Below are 15,030 nucleotides of genomic sequence, written 5' to 3'. Positions count from 1 at the left end.
CAAGATTGTTGAATAAGACAAAGTTCGTAGATAACTGAATTTGGAAGCTATCTGCAGCATTGCTAGAATACATTAGAAAGATATAGTCCATATCTGTTTTATTCAGGAAGTTGAAGTCTTTACAGTTTTATACCAGAAAAAGTTTGTCTTTATTATGAACCTATACATTTTGTTTTGTCAGACCGTTAAAATTATCATTTACTATTTTTTTTGGAAGCCAGGCATTTTAGAGCTAACTTGTAGTTATTATGTGGCCAAAGTTTTTATATAATCATCTTCATCTTCTACCTCTCTTACTAGTCTTTTTGTTTTAGTGGCCCTATCATGTGATTTTTATTACGAATATCCTTAATTCCCTTTTGAAAGTTGGTGGTAGATAAATTCAATAAATTCAACAACTATTGAGTACCTACTTCTTCTGTTAAGTTAAATCTGTTGTCCTGGCGATAGTGAAAAAGACAGGTATGGCTTCAAGGAGTTAAAAAAAAATACCTTTTTCAGAAATGACTAGGAAATGCTTTGTTCAAATATAGAACAAAGGAAAGTAATATATATATATGTATACATATATATATTGCTAAGCATGTAAAATACACATATTCATTTTGTTGGTAGTTTAACATCATCATTAGGATAGATTGCCGTTATCAAAGCCTAGATGTTTTCTAGAGCTGTTTTGTTTTATTCAGATTAAAGATTCAGAACTGGAAGCTGGATCTCGAATAATCTCTGATTTAGCAATGCACATATAGTCTGGCCATTGTGTTCTTAAATGTCCACACAGAGTTGTGAAGCTGGTCTTCTCTGAGAGCCCACTGCCCTCAGGCCTTTCAACTTCACTCTGGGGAAGAGCTGGCATGTGTGAGATGACCAAAGGTTGCCCAGGGAGTCTTTGAAAAAGATGATAGGCCCTCTGATAGGTACTATAAAATGATTTTGAAAAGAGAAGGAAGGCATCCCTACTTTAGTCTAAAAAGGAAAGAAAGCCTTTTTTCAGTTGTTCATATTGTTCTTTTATGAAGAAGACTCTTATGCTTTGTGCAACTTTTAAACAAATACCCAGTCCCTTGAACATTCAGACTACTACATAAAGGCTTAGAAGGTTGCAAATACAGTGGTAGTCCATTCTATAAATGGTTGGCCGATAGCATCATTTCCAAAAACATTGGAATTCGCACACTTTAAAATGTAAATTCAGTGTATCTTTTCACCATGAGCTGACTAAAAAACTAGGCTCATGAATTATTCTGCCCTAAATATGTCATCCCCTGCCTTATGAAAGAGAATATAGTTATTGCCTGAATTTTTCTGAAGCTGATTGCCCTTTAAGTGAATGTCCTTGTCTTTTCCTTCTGTTGGCCTTTTGCTTATTTTACTGCTTAATAACATTTTTACTGGATAGGCAGAATAATGCCCTCCCCCCACAACCAAAGATGTGCCTATCCTAATCCCCACAACCTATGAATATGTTACAATACATGTAACAAAGGGAGATTAGGTTGCAGATTGAATTAAATCTGTTCATTATTTTACCTTAAACCCAGAGATTATCCTGGGTTATCAGAGCTGCCCCAGTTTATTCACAAAGGTCCTTAAATATAGAAGAGGACATCAGAGTGAAGTGATATGAGAGGCACTTGACCATTTTTGCTGGTTTTGAGATTGAGGAGGGGACCCCAGGAGACTACAAACATGGTGACTTCTAAAGCCTGGGAAAGACAAAGAAACCTGTTTTCCCTTGAGTTTCCAAAAAAGAATGCCTCCTGACACCCAGTGAAACTCACATCAGATTTCTGACCTACAGAACTGTTAGATAATACATTGCTGTTCATTAAAGCTACTAATCTTGTAGTTGCTTGTTATGGCAACAGTAAAAACTAATACATTTACCCATGTTCCAAGAAAGGAAGAACGAAGATGAAACTTGAGGTACTTCCATCCAGAAAAAGATCTAGTGTGTGCTGAAGTTACAGTGCTTGTTGACAAGGAGATAAAAGGCCATCCATGAATTTCAGCACCCTGCTGTCACAGCAATCTACAGGTGCCTGTTCCCGGTGTAATGACCTAAAATACACTTCAAAACAATATACCTTTGTTTCATTCAGCCTCCAGTCTGCCTACTTGGCTGTCATTGGAGTGAGCTTTCCATAGAACAGATCTAATTGTGTTATTTCTCTTTAAAGCCCATTTTATGATTTTCCATTGTCTAGAGAAAAAAAACCCACACATGTGGGCTGGCAGTCAAGGCCCTGCGACAATAGACTCTTCTGTAGCCTATGTCATACTTCTCTTTCTTGTGTACCTTGTGTTAGCCAAGGTAAGGTAATGACGTTCTGTGAGTCCAGCAATGTGCTTTGCACTTTTCTTCTTTGTACATTTCATTTCCTCTACCACCAGTGTCCTCCCAGATGTTCACACCTGCTGGCAGTCCCCTATGAATTCCCTGAGACTCAACTCAAACATTAAATTCCCTGGAAAATCAAAGAACATACCACATCAAATAAAATTGTTTGGTCTATCATTTATGCCACATTGTGACTAAAATTTTTTGTGATATTAAATTTATTTCAATTTCATTCTGTTTCATTCTGTGAGTTTCTTGAAGGTAGCAAGTGGGTCTCAATAATATATTTGTGGGATTTTAGTAACTCACGTAGCTTATACAGTAGATACTCATAAATCTTAAAAGAACAAATGATGACGTTTCCTGACCTGGCCAATCTACCACAAGATTCCATTTTAAAGGGAGGTTTCTGATTCCCAGGCCACTATTTGGTTACATTCTGCCTCTAAAAGTTAAGTATTGTAAAAGAAATTTTCTTACATACCTAGGGAACATTTTCATTGTAAGTAAAATTTTGACGCTGACCAGTTTACTTTGTTTGATGCCGTTTCCCTTTTTAACGCTTGGCATTTCATGGATTTTATTGTATCAAAATGAAAACATCAAAATAATCTGTGTTGTTCTTTTCATGGGTCTGTTTGCAAGAATTATTTTGTGTGATGTATTTGTTTTTATTTTTTAAATATCAAGACGACTCTGAAATGTAATAGAATAGCATAGCAAGTATCCAATTCTTTGACTTTACATACTTGAATTTTCTCTCAGTGCTTCTATTTTCTGCCTTTCTAGATTTGTTATTGATGTTAATTTCTCAGCGGTTTTACATAGGTCTGACCTTGCTGCACAAGTCTTTACAAAAATGAGAATGTATATGGTAGAACTTGGAAACTGTGAAACAGTATTCAGATGGAATGAGTTATTTTCATAACTTTTATTATCACTTTACACTGTGACTGCAAAATGTTCACAATTTTCATGATGATGGAAGTAATTCCACTGGGACTCTTTTTTACAACTGCTGTCAGAACTCAAAATCTTAAAATGGTTGGCATAATTTTTAGTGTGATCAGCAAAACACATCCTTCATGTTGCATAATAACTTATAAGTTCGGTTTACTACTTTTAAAAAGGAAAATTTTTATTAAGATGGATGAGTCTGCATTGTTAATGTTTTACATAAGAATATGATCATTAACTTGAGAAAATAGTAGAAGGAAACCATTGATAAATCATTGAAACATAAATGTATTTAAAACAGATTGTATTTTTGAAATACTATGAAACTGTTGATAAATATCTGGAAACTGTAGATTGTAATTATAGAAATATCTAGCTTGGATACCCACTATCTGGTTTGGGTAAAGATTTGAATTCTGTCACTTTTCATAGGTGATTCACCAGGAATATTTTGCTTCTTTTGTTTTAAGGATAGCTTTATTTTTTTAATTTTTTTTAAATGTTTTTATTTATTTTTGAGACAGAGAGAGACAGAGCATGAGCAGGGGAGGGGCAGAGAGAGGCGAAGACACAGAATCTGAAGCAGGCTCCAGGCTCTGGGCTGTCAGCACAGAGCCCAACGCAGGGCTCGAACTCACAGACTGTGAGATCGTGACCTGAGCCGAAGTCGGACACGTAACCAACTGAACCACCCAGGCTCCCCTTTAGGATAGCTTTAAAGTAATCTTCTGATTTAACTACTGATACTTTCATCAGAAAAGGAATATAAAAAACCTGACTTCTTTAAATGTACCAGAGGTATCTCCTATTGTGCATTATGGCTTATTAGAGCTAGTCTCCAGTAAATTCATTTAGAATAGAATTAGTCTATAGAGCCTAATCATGTAGATCGTGCTAGAGACTTCCCTCACCAAAGATTATACTTTTCTAGAAACCACAAAACCATTCTCATGTATGTCATGTCAGTGTCTCATCTCCTTACAAAATGCCAAATAAATTGACATATTCTTACTTCTTGTGTCTTTAAGGATATTCCTTTACCAGATTTCTGCCATTATATCACACTTTACGTATTATATGCAACAAGTCTATCCTTTTTAAGTACATAAGTTTATAATGTATGATGACTTCTAATTCATTCCATGGACTTGGAGTTATCCTTGATTAGCATTTTAGTCATAATGAAACTACCAGTTGCCACTGCCCCTAGTTTTGGAGTATATTTCACTTTTAAAGCCTTCAACTCTCTCTGTCCTTTTTTTAAATTTTTTTTATTCATTTTGAGAGAGAGAGAGTGCATGCATGCATACCTGGATGTGTGCAAGCAGGGGAGGGGCAGAAGGAGAGGGAGAGAGAGAAGACTCCATACTCAGCTCTGAGCCTGATGCAGGGCTCGATCCCATGACCATGAAATCATAACGAGCCAAAATCAAGAGTCAGACACTTAACTGACTAAACCACCCAGGTGTCCCACCCTCTGTCCTCTTGCTTGAGTATCTTTTCTTGATTATACAAAGTTCAAGATAAATTTATCTTAGCAGAATCTCTGTCCTATGATCCTTTAAACACTTTGCATGGATTCCCATGTTAACTTGATGGTATTACTATAGCTCTTAATGGTCTTTTTTAGATCTACTATATTTTTCTATGTGAATAATTGTTTCTTTGAATAACTATCAGCAACAATTGTTTTATTCTTTCCTCACAGGTACTACAGTGCAACCATTCTGCAGATGTCTGGTGTTGAAGATGATAGACTTGCGATATGGCTGGCTTCAGTTACAGCCTTCACAAATTTCATTTTCACACTCGTGGGAGTCTGGCTTGTTGAGAAAGTGGGCCGCAGGAAGCTTACCTTTGGGAGCTTAGCAGGTAGGTGACTGGATGAAGAATTCAATTACAAACTTTTCTCTAATGATGGCAAGCTCACCTTCCAAAATACAATACCAATGCTACTTATGATCTTGTTCTCGTAGCCAAATGATAGAGTTTTTTACACAAAAAGTTTTTTCTTTTAAAGAACTTAATGTTATGATATGTAACTAGAATGTGACTAGAAACTTGAATTGTAAGAACAATTTGAGTCTACAGGGGTAACATTCTGCTGCTGTTATTTTTGAGTTCTGCTCAAAGGTACAAAAGTGAAAAGAATAATTGTGCTTTTTTGTTCTTCTTTGAACAATTTGATATTCATAAACTCCCTTTTAAACATGTTTTTTTTTTTAAGTTTGGTATAATATGGAAGTAAATTTGGAGGTTTCTTTTTTTTTTTTTTTCAAGGCTCTTTCAGCAATATAGTTTTAGAACCATATAATTTCTTCACAAAGCAGGGGCAGACTTTTTGTGTTTGAATCAGGCTCAAATTCTAAGGTAAATTCTGGTTGGTTAAGTGTGTTTTCACAAAGCCTTTCTCATTTCAAGTATCTTTTGTCTTTGAATTCTGTACATTTCATTATTTATTTCTTTGTTAACACAAAGCCTGTTTCATTTGACAGGATGAGACCCATCTTTGCCAATGTCTTCTCTTGTTGCATCATATACTTTTCTTATTTTTTTCATACATACAGATTGCTACTTATCAATTATCTGTCCTCCAGTAACTCCTTTATAAGTTTATTAGAGTAAGAAAAGATTTTTTCATTAAAATGTGAAGTTTCCAGGCCAGCATGAGCTAACTTCTATTTTAACCAAATTATACCTTTAAACACTGATCTAATAGCACTGCTTCAGGCACTCATCCCAGATTTTAATGAGAAAATACATTCTGAGCTGCAACCTCAGCTATTAGGAACTTGTAGTCTCTGCCATCCCTGCCTCCAGAAGGAAGAGTGGAATGCTTCTACCCTCTGTTCTTGCCTAACCAGTGGGAGGACTTGAGTCTGTCATGTAAGTTGAACTGAGGGGAAGGTGAACAAAAATGGTCTGATTAAGAGGCAAAGGTAATCACAACAGCCCAGGTACACAGGGAAGCAGAAGGGCAAGTGAGAAGGGTGAAGGACAAGGAGGCTAAAAACCATCCATACATAAACTTGTCAAACACTTATGTGTTCATAAACACATAAACCAGAAGTGTTTAGTCTGGAAAAACGACTAAAGGGAGACCTAAGAGATATCTTATTCTTTTTTTTGTTTGTTTGTTTGTTTGTTTACTTTTGAGAGAGAGAGAGGGACAAGAGTGTGAGCAGGGGAGGGGCAGAGAGAGAGGGAGACACAGAATCTGAAGCAGGCTCCAGGCTCTGAGCTGTCAGCAACAGAGCCCAACACAGGGCTCGAACCCACGAACCATGCGATCATGACTTGAGCCAAAGTTGGCCAGTCAACTGACTGAGCCACCCAGGTGCCCTGAGAGGAATCTTATTTTTGCAGATGATAGATATTATAAGGGCATAATTTTTACTTGATATGAGAAAAATATTCTTAATAGAGCTTTCCAATAATGAATTTGGCTGCCTCATTAGGATGGTAAACTCTGAACAGAAGGATAGATGACCATCAGATAGTGATGTGCTAAAAATAAATTCCTACAGTTGATTAGAAATTGGGTTTGCTGACTTCTGAGGTTCAGATCAACCCTAAGAAGAGGTAAAAGCTACTTTAAACATTTTTAAATAGATACCTACCCTTCCTTTTCAGCAAGGCCTCCATTAACTGCTACTTCAAGAGGTCTATTTTTTAAATAGAATTTCTGATTAAATTTGGCTTTTGAGATCTGGGGAAAACTGCTGGTTTTGAGATCAGGGAAAAACATTTTTTCTGGTAGCCTTGGTCCCGTTATTTCTTGTATTCCAATGAGACATTTTCTCATTAGTTGAGGTTTTTCAGGCTTTGTAGATCTAAAGCCATACTGCTTGGGTTGGAATTTTATGACTTTGGGCAAGTTTCCATTTTCTCATAGGTAAAATGCAATTAATTATAGTCCCTACTTCATAGGGTTTTAATCAGAACTGAACACATTTTTTTTTAATATATGAAATTTATTGTCAAATTGGTTTCCATACAACACCCAGTGCTCATCCCAAAAGGTGCCCTCCTCAATACCCATCACCCACCCTCCCCTCCCTCCCACCCCCCATCAACCCTCAGTTTGTTCTCAGTTTTTAACAGTCTCTTATGCTTTGGCTCTCTCCCACTCTAACCTCTTTTTTTTTTTTTTCCTTCCCCTCCCCCATGGGTTCCTGTTAAGTTTCTCAGGATCCACATAAGAGTGAAACCATATGGTATCTGTCTTTCTCTGTATGGCTTATTTCACTTAGCATCACACTCTCCAGTTCCATCCACGTTGCTACAAAGGGCCATATTTCATTTTTTCTCATTGCCACGTAGTATTCCATTGTGTATATAAACCACAATTTCTTTATCCATTCATCAGTTGATGGACATTTAGGCTCTTTCCATAATTTGGCTATTGTTGAGAGTGCTGCTATAAACATTAGGGTACAAGTGCCCCTATGCATCAGTACTCCTGTATCCCTTGGGTAAATTCCTAGCAGTGCTATTGCTGGGTCATAGGGTAGGTCTATTTTTAATTTTCTGAGGAACCTCCACACTGCTTTCCAGAGCGGCTGCACCAATTTGCATTCCCACCAACAGTGCAAGAGGGTTCCCGTTTCTCCACATCCTCTCCAGCATCTATAGTCTCCTGATTTGTTCATTTTGGCCACTCTGACTGGTGTGAGGTGATATCTGAGTGTGGTTTTGATTTGTATTTCCCTGATGAGGAGCGACGTTGAACATCTTTTCATGTGCCTGTTGGCCATCCGGATGTCTTCTTTAGAGAAGTGTCTATTCATGTTTTCTGCCCATTTCTTCACTGGGTTACTTGTTTTTCGGGTGTGGAGTTTGGTGAGCTCTTTATAGATTTTGGATACTAGCCCTTTGTCCGATATGTCATTTGCAAATATCTTTTCCCATTCCGTTGGTTGCCTTTTAGTTTTGTTGGTTGTTTCCTTTGCTGTGCAGAAGCTTTTTATCTTCATAAGGTCCCAGTAATTCACTTTTGCTTTTAATTCCCTTGCCTTTGGGGATGTGTCGAGTAAGAGATTGCTACGGCTGAGGTCAGAGAGGTTTTTCCTGCTTTCTCCTCTAAGGTTTTGATGGTTTCCTGTCTCACATTCAGGTCCTTTATCCATTTTGAGTTTATTTTTGTGAATGGTGTGAGAAAGTGGTCTAGTTTCAACCTTCTGCATGTTGCTGTCCAAGAACTGAACACATTTATACACGTATGGCATTTGAAACTCTTCCTGACACAGTAAGGTGCCTAGCACATCTTAGCTATCACAGCATTATTATTGACAGAGTGATTCTTTGTTGTTTTAACCATAATGTGAAACCAATATGCATCATCAGAATCCAGGAGCTTTCCTGAAGCCTTCTAGCTGATGTCATGTTTCACCTCTCAGTGTAGGTACTCTGCTCCAAGGATTTCCAGAGCCCATCCCTGGCTATTAAGAGGAAGTATTAAGACCATTATTGGGGGGGCAATACCAAGAGATTTCAAGTCCTGGTTTTTATGAGCAACCCATAGGCACTTTTCTTTCCTGCCTTGATTTCTTTTCAGCCAAAACCACCAACACCCCAGCTCTGCACATTACTAAAACCATGCACTGATTGATCTGGCATGAAAGAGATATTACATCAAGTAAACACCTGATTTCCTTGTTATGTTGCCAATTAAAGTGATGATGTAGATATTACAGTGGATTAGGAGGTAAAAGGCCTAGTTTTTATTTTTTTTAAGTTTATTTATTTCAAGAGAGAGAGCAAAAGAGAGCAAGAAAATGCCAGCAAGAGAGGGGCCGAGAGAGAGAATCACAAGTAGCCTCCACTCTGTCAGCACAGAGCCCAAACAGGGCTCAAACTCATGCGCCATGAGATCATGACCTGAGCCGGAGTCAAGAGTAGGATGCTTACCCGATGATTGAGCCACCCAGGTGCCCCAGAAGGCCTAGTTTCTTGTCATAGGTCTCCCCTTTTACCTGTACATATACATGTAAATAGGACTGTTTCGTGCAGTTCTGGTTTTTAACTGATTTAATAGGTCCCAGTAGAACCTAATGACAAATGGAAGTTTACACATTCAGAAGAAAACTTGCTGTTTCACAGCCTTGCTAGTGGGTTAGTATTACTCCAGTGTGACCCTTCCAGTAGATGCTCATTTCACTTCCTGAGACCAATTGATTCTTATATACTTATTTCAGTGTTTTTGATATATACTTACACTTATAAGTTATATACTTATTTAAATGTTTTATTTTCATTTTTGTGTAAGTATAAATATTCTTATAGTGCTATTAGAATACTGTTTTATTTAAAATTTTCTAAAATTAGCCTAGAATTTTTAAATCTTTGATTTGATTTTGTCCCGTCTTGCATTTTTATATGATCTATTTTTCTAAGTTTGCTTATTTTGAGAAAGAGAGAGCAGGGGAGGGGCAGAGAGAGACGGACAGAGAGAGAATCCCAAGCAGGCTTCACACTGTCAGCACAGAGCCCAAAGCCATTGAGATCATGACCTGAGCCAAAAGCAGGAGTCATTATCATATTCCCAAATAGTGGGAAAAGTTAAATCAAAGTAATTTTTAAATAGGCACTCATTCATTAAAAGTTACAACAAATAAACTATGCATATCTAGACCTGGACAAAAGAACTCTTTATACAAAGAAATATAAAATATAGAGTCCATGAGTAATTTTAAATGGAGGACATTTTATGGTATTCTTACCTTAGAGCTTGGTCAGAGAAGTAGTCTTTCTTGTAAATACTACAAATTTAAAGACAACCTCTTGATTTTTTTAATAAAAGGTCTATATCTATGTAGCTTTACTGTAGTTAATCAGAAAACTAGAAACACTGTTATTTTTCCCCAAGGATCTTGCTAGTAGAATATTTCTGAAAACATCACTCAGAGGCTGTCTCCATCAAAATTACCAGAGGTACTTATTTTGAAATATGCATTCATGGACCTTATCCCAGATTTATTAAATTAGGATCTCTGAAGACGGGGTCTGGAGCATGTACTTTATTTTTTTTAATATAATTTATTGTCAAATTGACTTACATATAACACCCAGTGCTCATCCCAACAAGTGCCCTCCTCAATGCTTATCACCCATTTCCGCCTCTACCTCACCCCCATCAACCCTCAGTTTGTTCTCTGTATTCAAGAGTCTATTATGGTTTGCCTCCCCTGGAGCATGTACTTTAAACAGGTTCCCCAGGGGCACCTGGGTGGCTCAGTTGGTTAAGCATCTAACTCTTGGCTTTGGCTCAGGTCATGATCTCATGTTTTGTGAGATCAAGGCCCATGTTAGTCTCTGTGCTGACAGCACTGAGCCTGCTTGTAATTCTCTCTCGTGCTCTTTTTCTCTGACCCTCCCCTGCTTGTAATCTCTCTTTCTCTCAAAATAAATAAATAAATTAAAAAAAAAAAAAAAACAGGTTCCCCAGGAGATACCTATGTACACAAAGTGTGCTTTATTAGAGTCATGGGAAGGGGAATTACTATTTTTCTAGTATTTATTAATTATCCAGCCTTGCATCGGGTAGTTAATGTAACTTACAACATCTGATATTTTTGAGCATGTTATTTATCCAACACACTTCACCTTCTGTGAAGAACATCTTTATTAGGAAAATTATATCAGAATCACAAAATTTCACAGTATACTTAGTTAAGAGAAACTCTTCTTTTAAAATATAAAGAATATGCCCAGTGTTCACAGAACACTGGAGAATATCTAAGGCCTTCCTTAATTGGACTTAAATCTGGATTGGAGTAATGATTCATCAGGCAATAACTATAATTTGAATACTGGCAAGTGGCTGATAAGATATCTGTAAGCTATTAAATGAAAGGAAATAGATAATTCAAGTAGTTTTAAGCCTTAAAGGTATATGAATGAATATATGACAGCAGTAAGTGTCTTTTTAAAATTTATTCCATAAATGAAGTCGTTTAAGATACCATTTCCTTCCCTTAAGGAGGTTATCATCTTGAAAGTTTATTTTACAAGTCAAATATGTGATATATCAATGATATATGTGATATATCACATATATGTATAAAATAATTTATGTCCAAACATATGTGATGCCAATAACCTGGAGATCTATTTAAAACTCAAATGTTTGATCCCCATTTTCTGAAGACTGATTCAGAGGTTTATGTACATCCCAAGTATTTGCTTCCGATAGGAAATCAGAACTGAGAAACACTGCTATATGTAATAAAGAATGGAAAGGTATAATATTTTTAAAAAGATTGTCATCCAAAATGCATTAAGATAAAATTAAATTTGCACTTAAGAAGGGTTAAACCTTCAGCTCTTTAGGAATTTTGTGTATCTAGAATGGTCCATTCACCATATTTTGCAGGTAAGTTGGACCTTTTCAGGCATAGGTGCAAGAGATATGTTGTACATATTGCAGAACTCTTGACTCAAATATGTACCATATTAACCCTGTGACCTCATAGATAGTCTGAAGATTTTGTTTTCTTCAAAAATATTCAATATTGCAAAAGTCTGTGGCACTATGGTCCCTTCATTCAACCAATACTTGTAGGGATCTGCTGTGTGCTAGGCATTAGAGTTGGAAGTCCGTGAGTCTGTGGTAGGTACACCATCTTAGAGTTTACATTTCATTTGTAAATTATTTGATTATTTGATAAACACGATGAAAGAAAAGTATCCTGTTTCGTTACAATGTTAAAGTATCAAAGTTTCCAGGTTGAAAAAAAACACTTAAGGACCTAGGTTCTTTGATAGACAAATTTACAGTAAAATTCATGGTTTGTCTTATTTGAAGAGAGAGGGATGATTTTCATAATAGACCCAGTATATCTCTTCTTTTTCCAAAAGAACTCTTTTCATTTTCCTAGTTCAGGGCTCTGATAGTCTTTTCAAAAAAGAAACTCCTGAAACTATTCCTAGTTCTGAGTTTAAGCCAACAAGGGGAAAACAAACTATGATTTTAGGTTCATGGCATTTTTTTGGCCCAATATGGCAAAATGGACTTCCTATCTCCCCTTCAGGCCTCCCCTTCCTTCAGCTTTTTTCTACAGTTTTGAGTGTGTGTTGCTGCTGCTTCTTATGACATAGTATTACTATGGTATTTAAAATTCACTGCAGTTCTGCAAGGTTAAGTATTTTCACTAAGCCCCATTTTATAGAAGACAAAATTGATCTTGGGCCTTGCCCAAGATCACAAGAGTCAAGAAACGGCAGAGCTGGAAATTAACCACAGATTTAATTTGACCCATCCCCTGTATCTTAAACACATACACCCCAGCCATTATATACTCCTATTGCATTCCACAGTGCTCCCTAACGTTCTTCTTTTATCCATTCATTTAATAGGATTTGGGGTCATATCTTAACTTATCTCCCAGTTTAATCAGTAAAAACTTTACTACTATGTAAATACCTTCCCTAAATTCCATATTTTAAACTCATTGCGCCACTCCAATTAATTGTCCAAATTACTGCAATCATATTTTCTTTCTTCTTCCTTTTTGTGACTCTTTTTTGTTTATCCTCACAGTGACTAGAACAATAGTCAAATATGAAAACTTTGTTTTTTACTGTCAGGATGTCTCTAAGGGTCTCAAAAGTGAGCCTTTTAAGTGATGCACTTAATCACTCTTTCTACAACTTAAAATCAAAGATTGTACTTCCAAATAACAACAGGAAAGACAAATTAATGCATGTGATATATCATCTCTGGAACCTTAAAGTCATGAAAAAAGAAAGCTCCTCTTCCTTGAAAAGAAATGTTCTTTCAGCTGCTTTTGAATTGTTCAGCATGTTTTTAGTTTACTGATTTGGGGTCTTACATGAGAGAATGCCATTAGAACAATTTTCTTGGCAATGAAAGCAACATGTGGTGCGAATCTATTGCCTTTCACTTTTCTGACATCTTGGGCACGTAGTAATGCTGGTCGTGTTAATTGATTTTGAGACTGTCAAAAATCCAATGTTTTCTGGTTTTTGGTTATTTAAGAAAATTATCACCAGTCTACTGCTTGGCTAGCAAATATATTTGCTTTGAATTTCACTGTTTTCTTGTTTCACAGTGAATGTGCTAGTGAGTTTTTCTGATAATCTGTATATTTACTAGGAACATTTTTTTAAATACTCCAATGAAGATAAAGGTGTTTTTTCAGAGATATGTCTTGGAAAACCCAGTCTGGTTTGAAATAATGTTGCCAACTATTCTCTGATGTAAAACTTGTTTTTTTTTTTTTTTAAAGGTACCACTGTGGCACTCATTATTCTTGCCTTGGGATTTCTGCTATCAGCCCAGGTTTCCCCACGCATCACGTTTAAACCAGTAGCTCCATCAGGACAGAACACTACTTGCACAAGATACAGGTGAGTTTTCAGAATGGTCCCTTAACCTAACTCTAGTACCTTCTAGTACCTTTTTGTTTACTTTTAACTTTTCTACAATTTGAGAGGTAAGTTGAAGCTTGCATACAGAGGAAGGTAAGGGTGGGAAAGGTGACGGGGAGGGACCACCAGAAGGAGGAATAGCATTTGCAAAGACACGAGGGTAAAAGTGGTTAAGGAAAAAGGGAGTTTGACACAATGTTGATGATGTTTTTCTGGAAATTAAAAGTTGGGATTGTTATGCAATCTAAGCAGAAATACTGTGAAACCATTTTAGATTATATACGACTCAGTGGCGTCTACATTCCAGGTAAAATAAATAACTTTAGTGAGCAATTAAACTCTTCTATGATATACCTGTCTGATATAGTAGATTATAATCTGCATATTCTAACAGTCTTCACAGAGTTCCACAGGTATCCCATTCATGTAAGCAGAAAAGGAAGTTTTCTTTCACTGCTGGGGTTCTTCTAGAGCATTAGAAAGTAGAAAGAGATGGTGGAAGAAAGTGAAATATATTCTGATGGCCAACTGCAGGTGTAGGGGCTCCAACGTTAAGTCTAATGGTAGACACACTGTGTGATTAGAAGTTGGAGAGATGGATGGATAGACAAGTGGACGGAAGAGTGAACAAACGAATTAATTAGAGATTGAGCAGAACAATTTTCTAGCAGCAGAGTTTCAAAGTTTATAACTTCATTTTAGTGGTTGAAAAGGCTAGCAGCCCCTTTAAAATATATGGCTAGAACAAGACCTAGATTTAAAAACAAAATATGATATTCCATCAGCCTCAATTAGATGGACACAGTCAATAGGTGAATGATTTGTTAATTTATTAACTTTTAGTCAGATACTCCTGTATGAAATTAAAACATTACATGGATATACTGAATTCCACTTGGGATCCACTTGCAAGTTCTTATTGAGCAGGTATTATATTTATGGTGGAATTCTCATTACAATAATGAGGAAGCTATATATTGCTATGCCTTCCTGGTCAAAAATTCTGATATTCACTTTCCTTTAGAGATTAATGGTTATACTCCTTCTTTCTCTTACTAATAAGGTTACTTATTCATTGGCTTACTGATTTTTTTAGTAGCCTTTATCTTGTTTAAAGAAGACTTAAAGATAAAAGAAGTTAACTTTAGAATAGACCATTCCTAGATGTAGTGATGTTTACTTTCTTTGGACATCCCACATCAACTGCTAGATGATAGAGCCATTACCAGAATTCTGCGTGCTCTACTTTTTTTCTTTTTTCTTTTTTTTTATGTTTATTTTATTTTTGAGAGAGAGGGCAAGCGAGCGGGGGAGGGGCAGAGAGGGAGACACAGAAT

The 15,030-nt window shown here is 36.4% G+C and overlaps 1 protein-coding gene across 1 annotated transcript in view; it reads left to right on the top strand.

Annotated features, from left to right (window-relative positions):
* Nucleotides 1-15,030, top strand: part of SLC2A13 (solute carrier family 2 member 13) — a 381,073-nt gene that overhangs the window by 237,725 nt on the left and 128,318 nt on the right. Inside the window, exons 5-6 of the mRNA XM_045465179.1 lie at nucleotides 5,010-5,173; nucleotides 13,552-13,672. Coding sequence (XP_045321135.1) covers nucleotides 5,010-5,173; nucleotides 13,552-13,672 — 285 coding nt within the window. The remainder of the gene's footprint in view (nucleotides 1-5,009; nucleotides 5,174-13,551; nucleotides 13,673-15,030) is intronic.

The sequence above is a fragment of the Leopardus geoffroyi genome, chromosome B4 (genome assembly GCF_018350155.1).
Source record: "Leopardus geoffroyi isolate Oge1 chromosome B4, O.geoffroyi_Oge1_pat1.0, whole genome shotgun sequence".
NCBI lineage: Eukaryota > Metazoa > Chordata > Mammalia > Carnivora > Felidae > Leopardus > Leopardus geoffroyi.
This window is presented reverse-complemented; position numbering and strand designations above follow the sequence as displayed.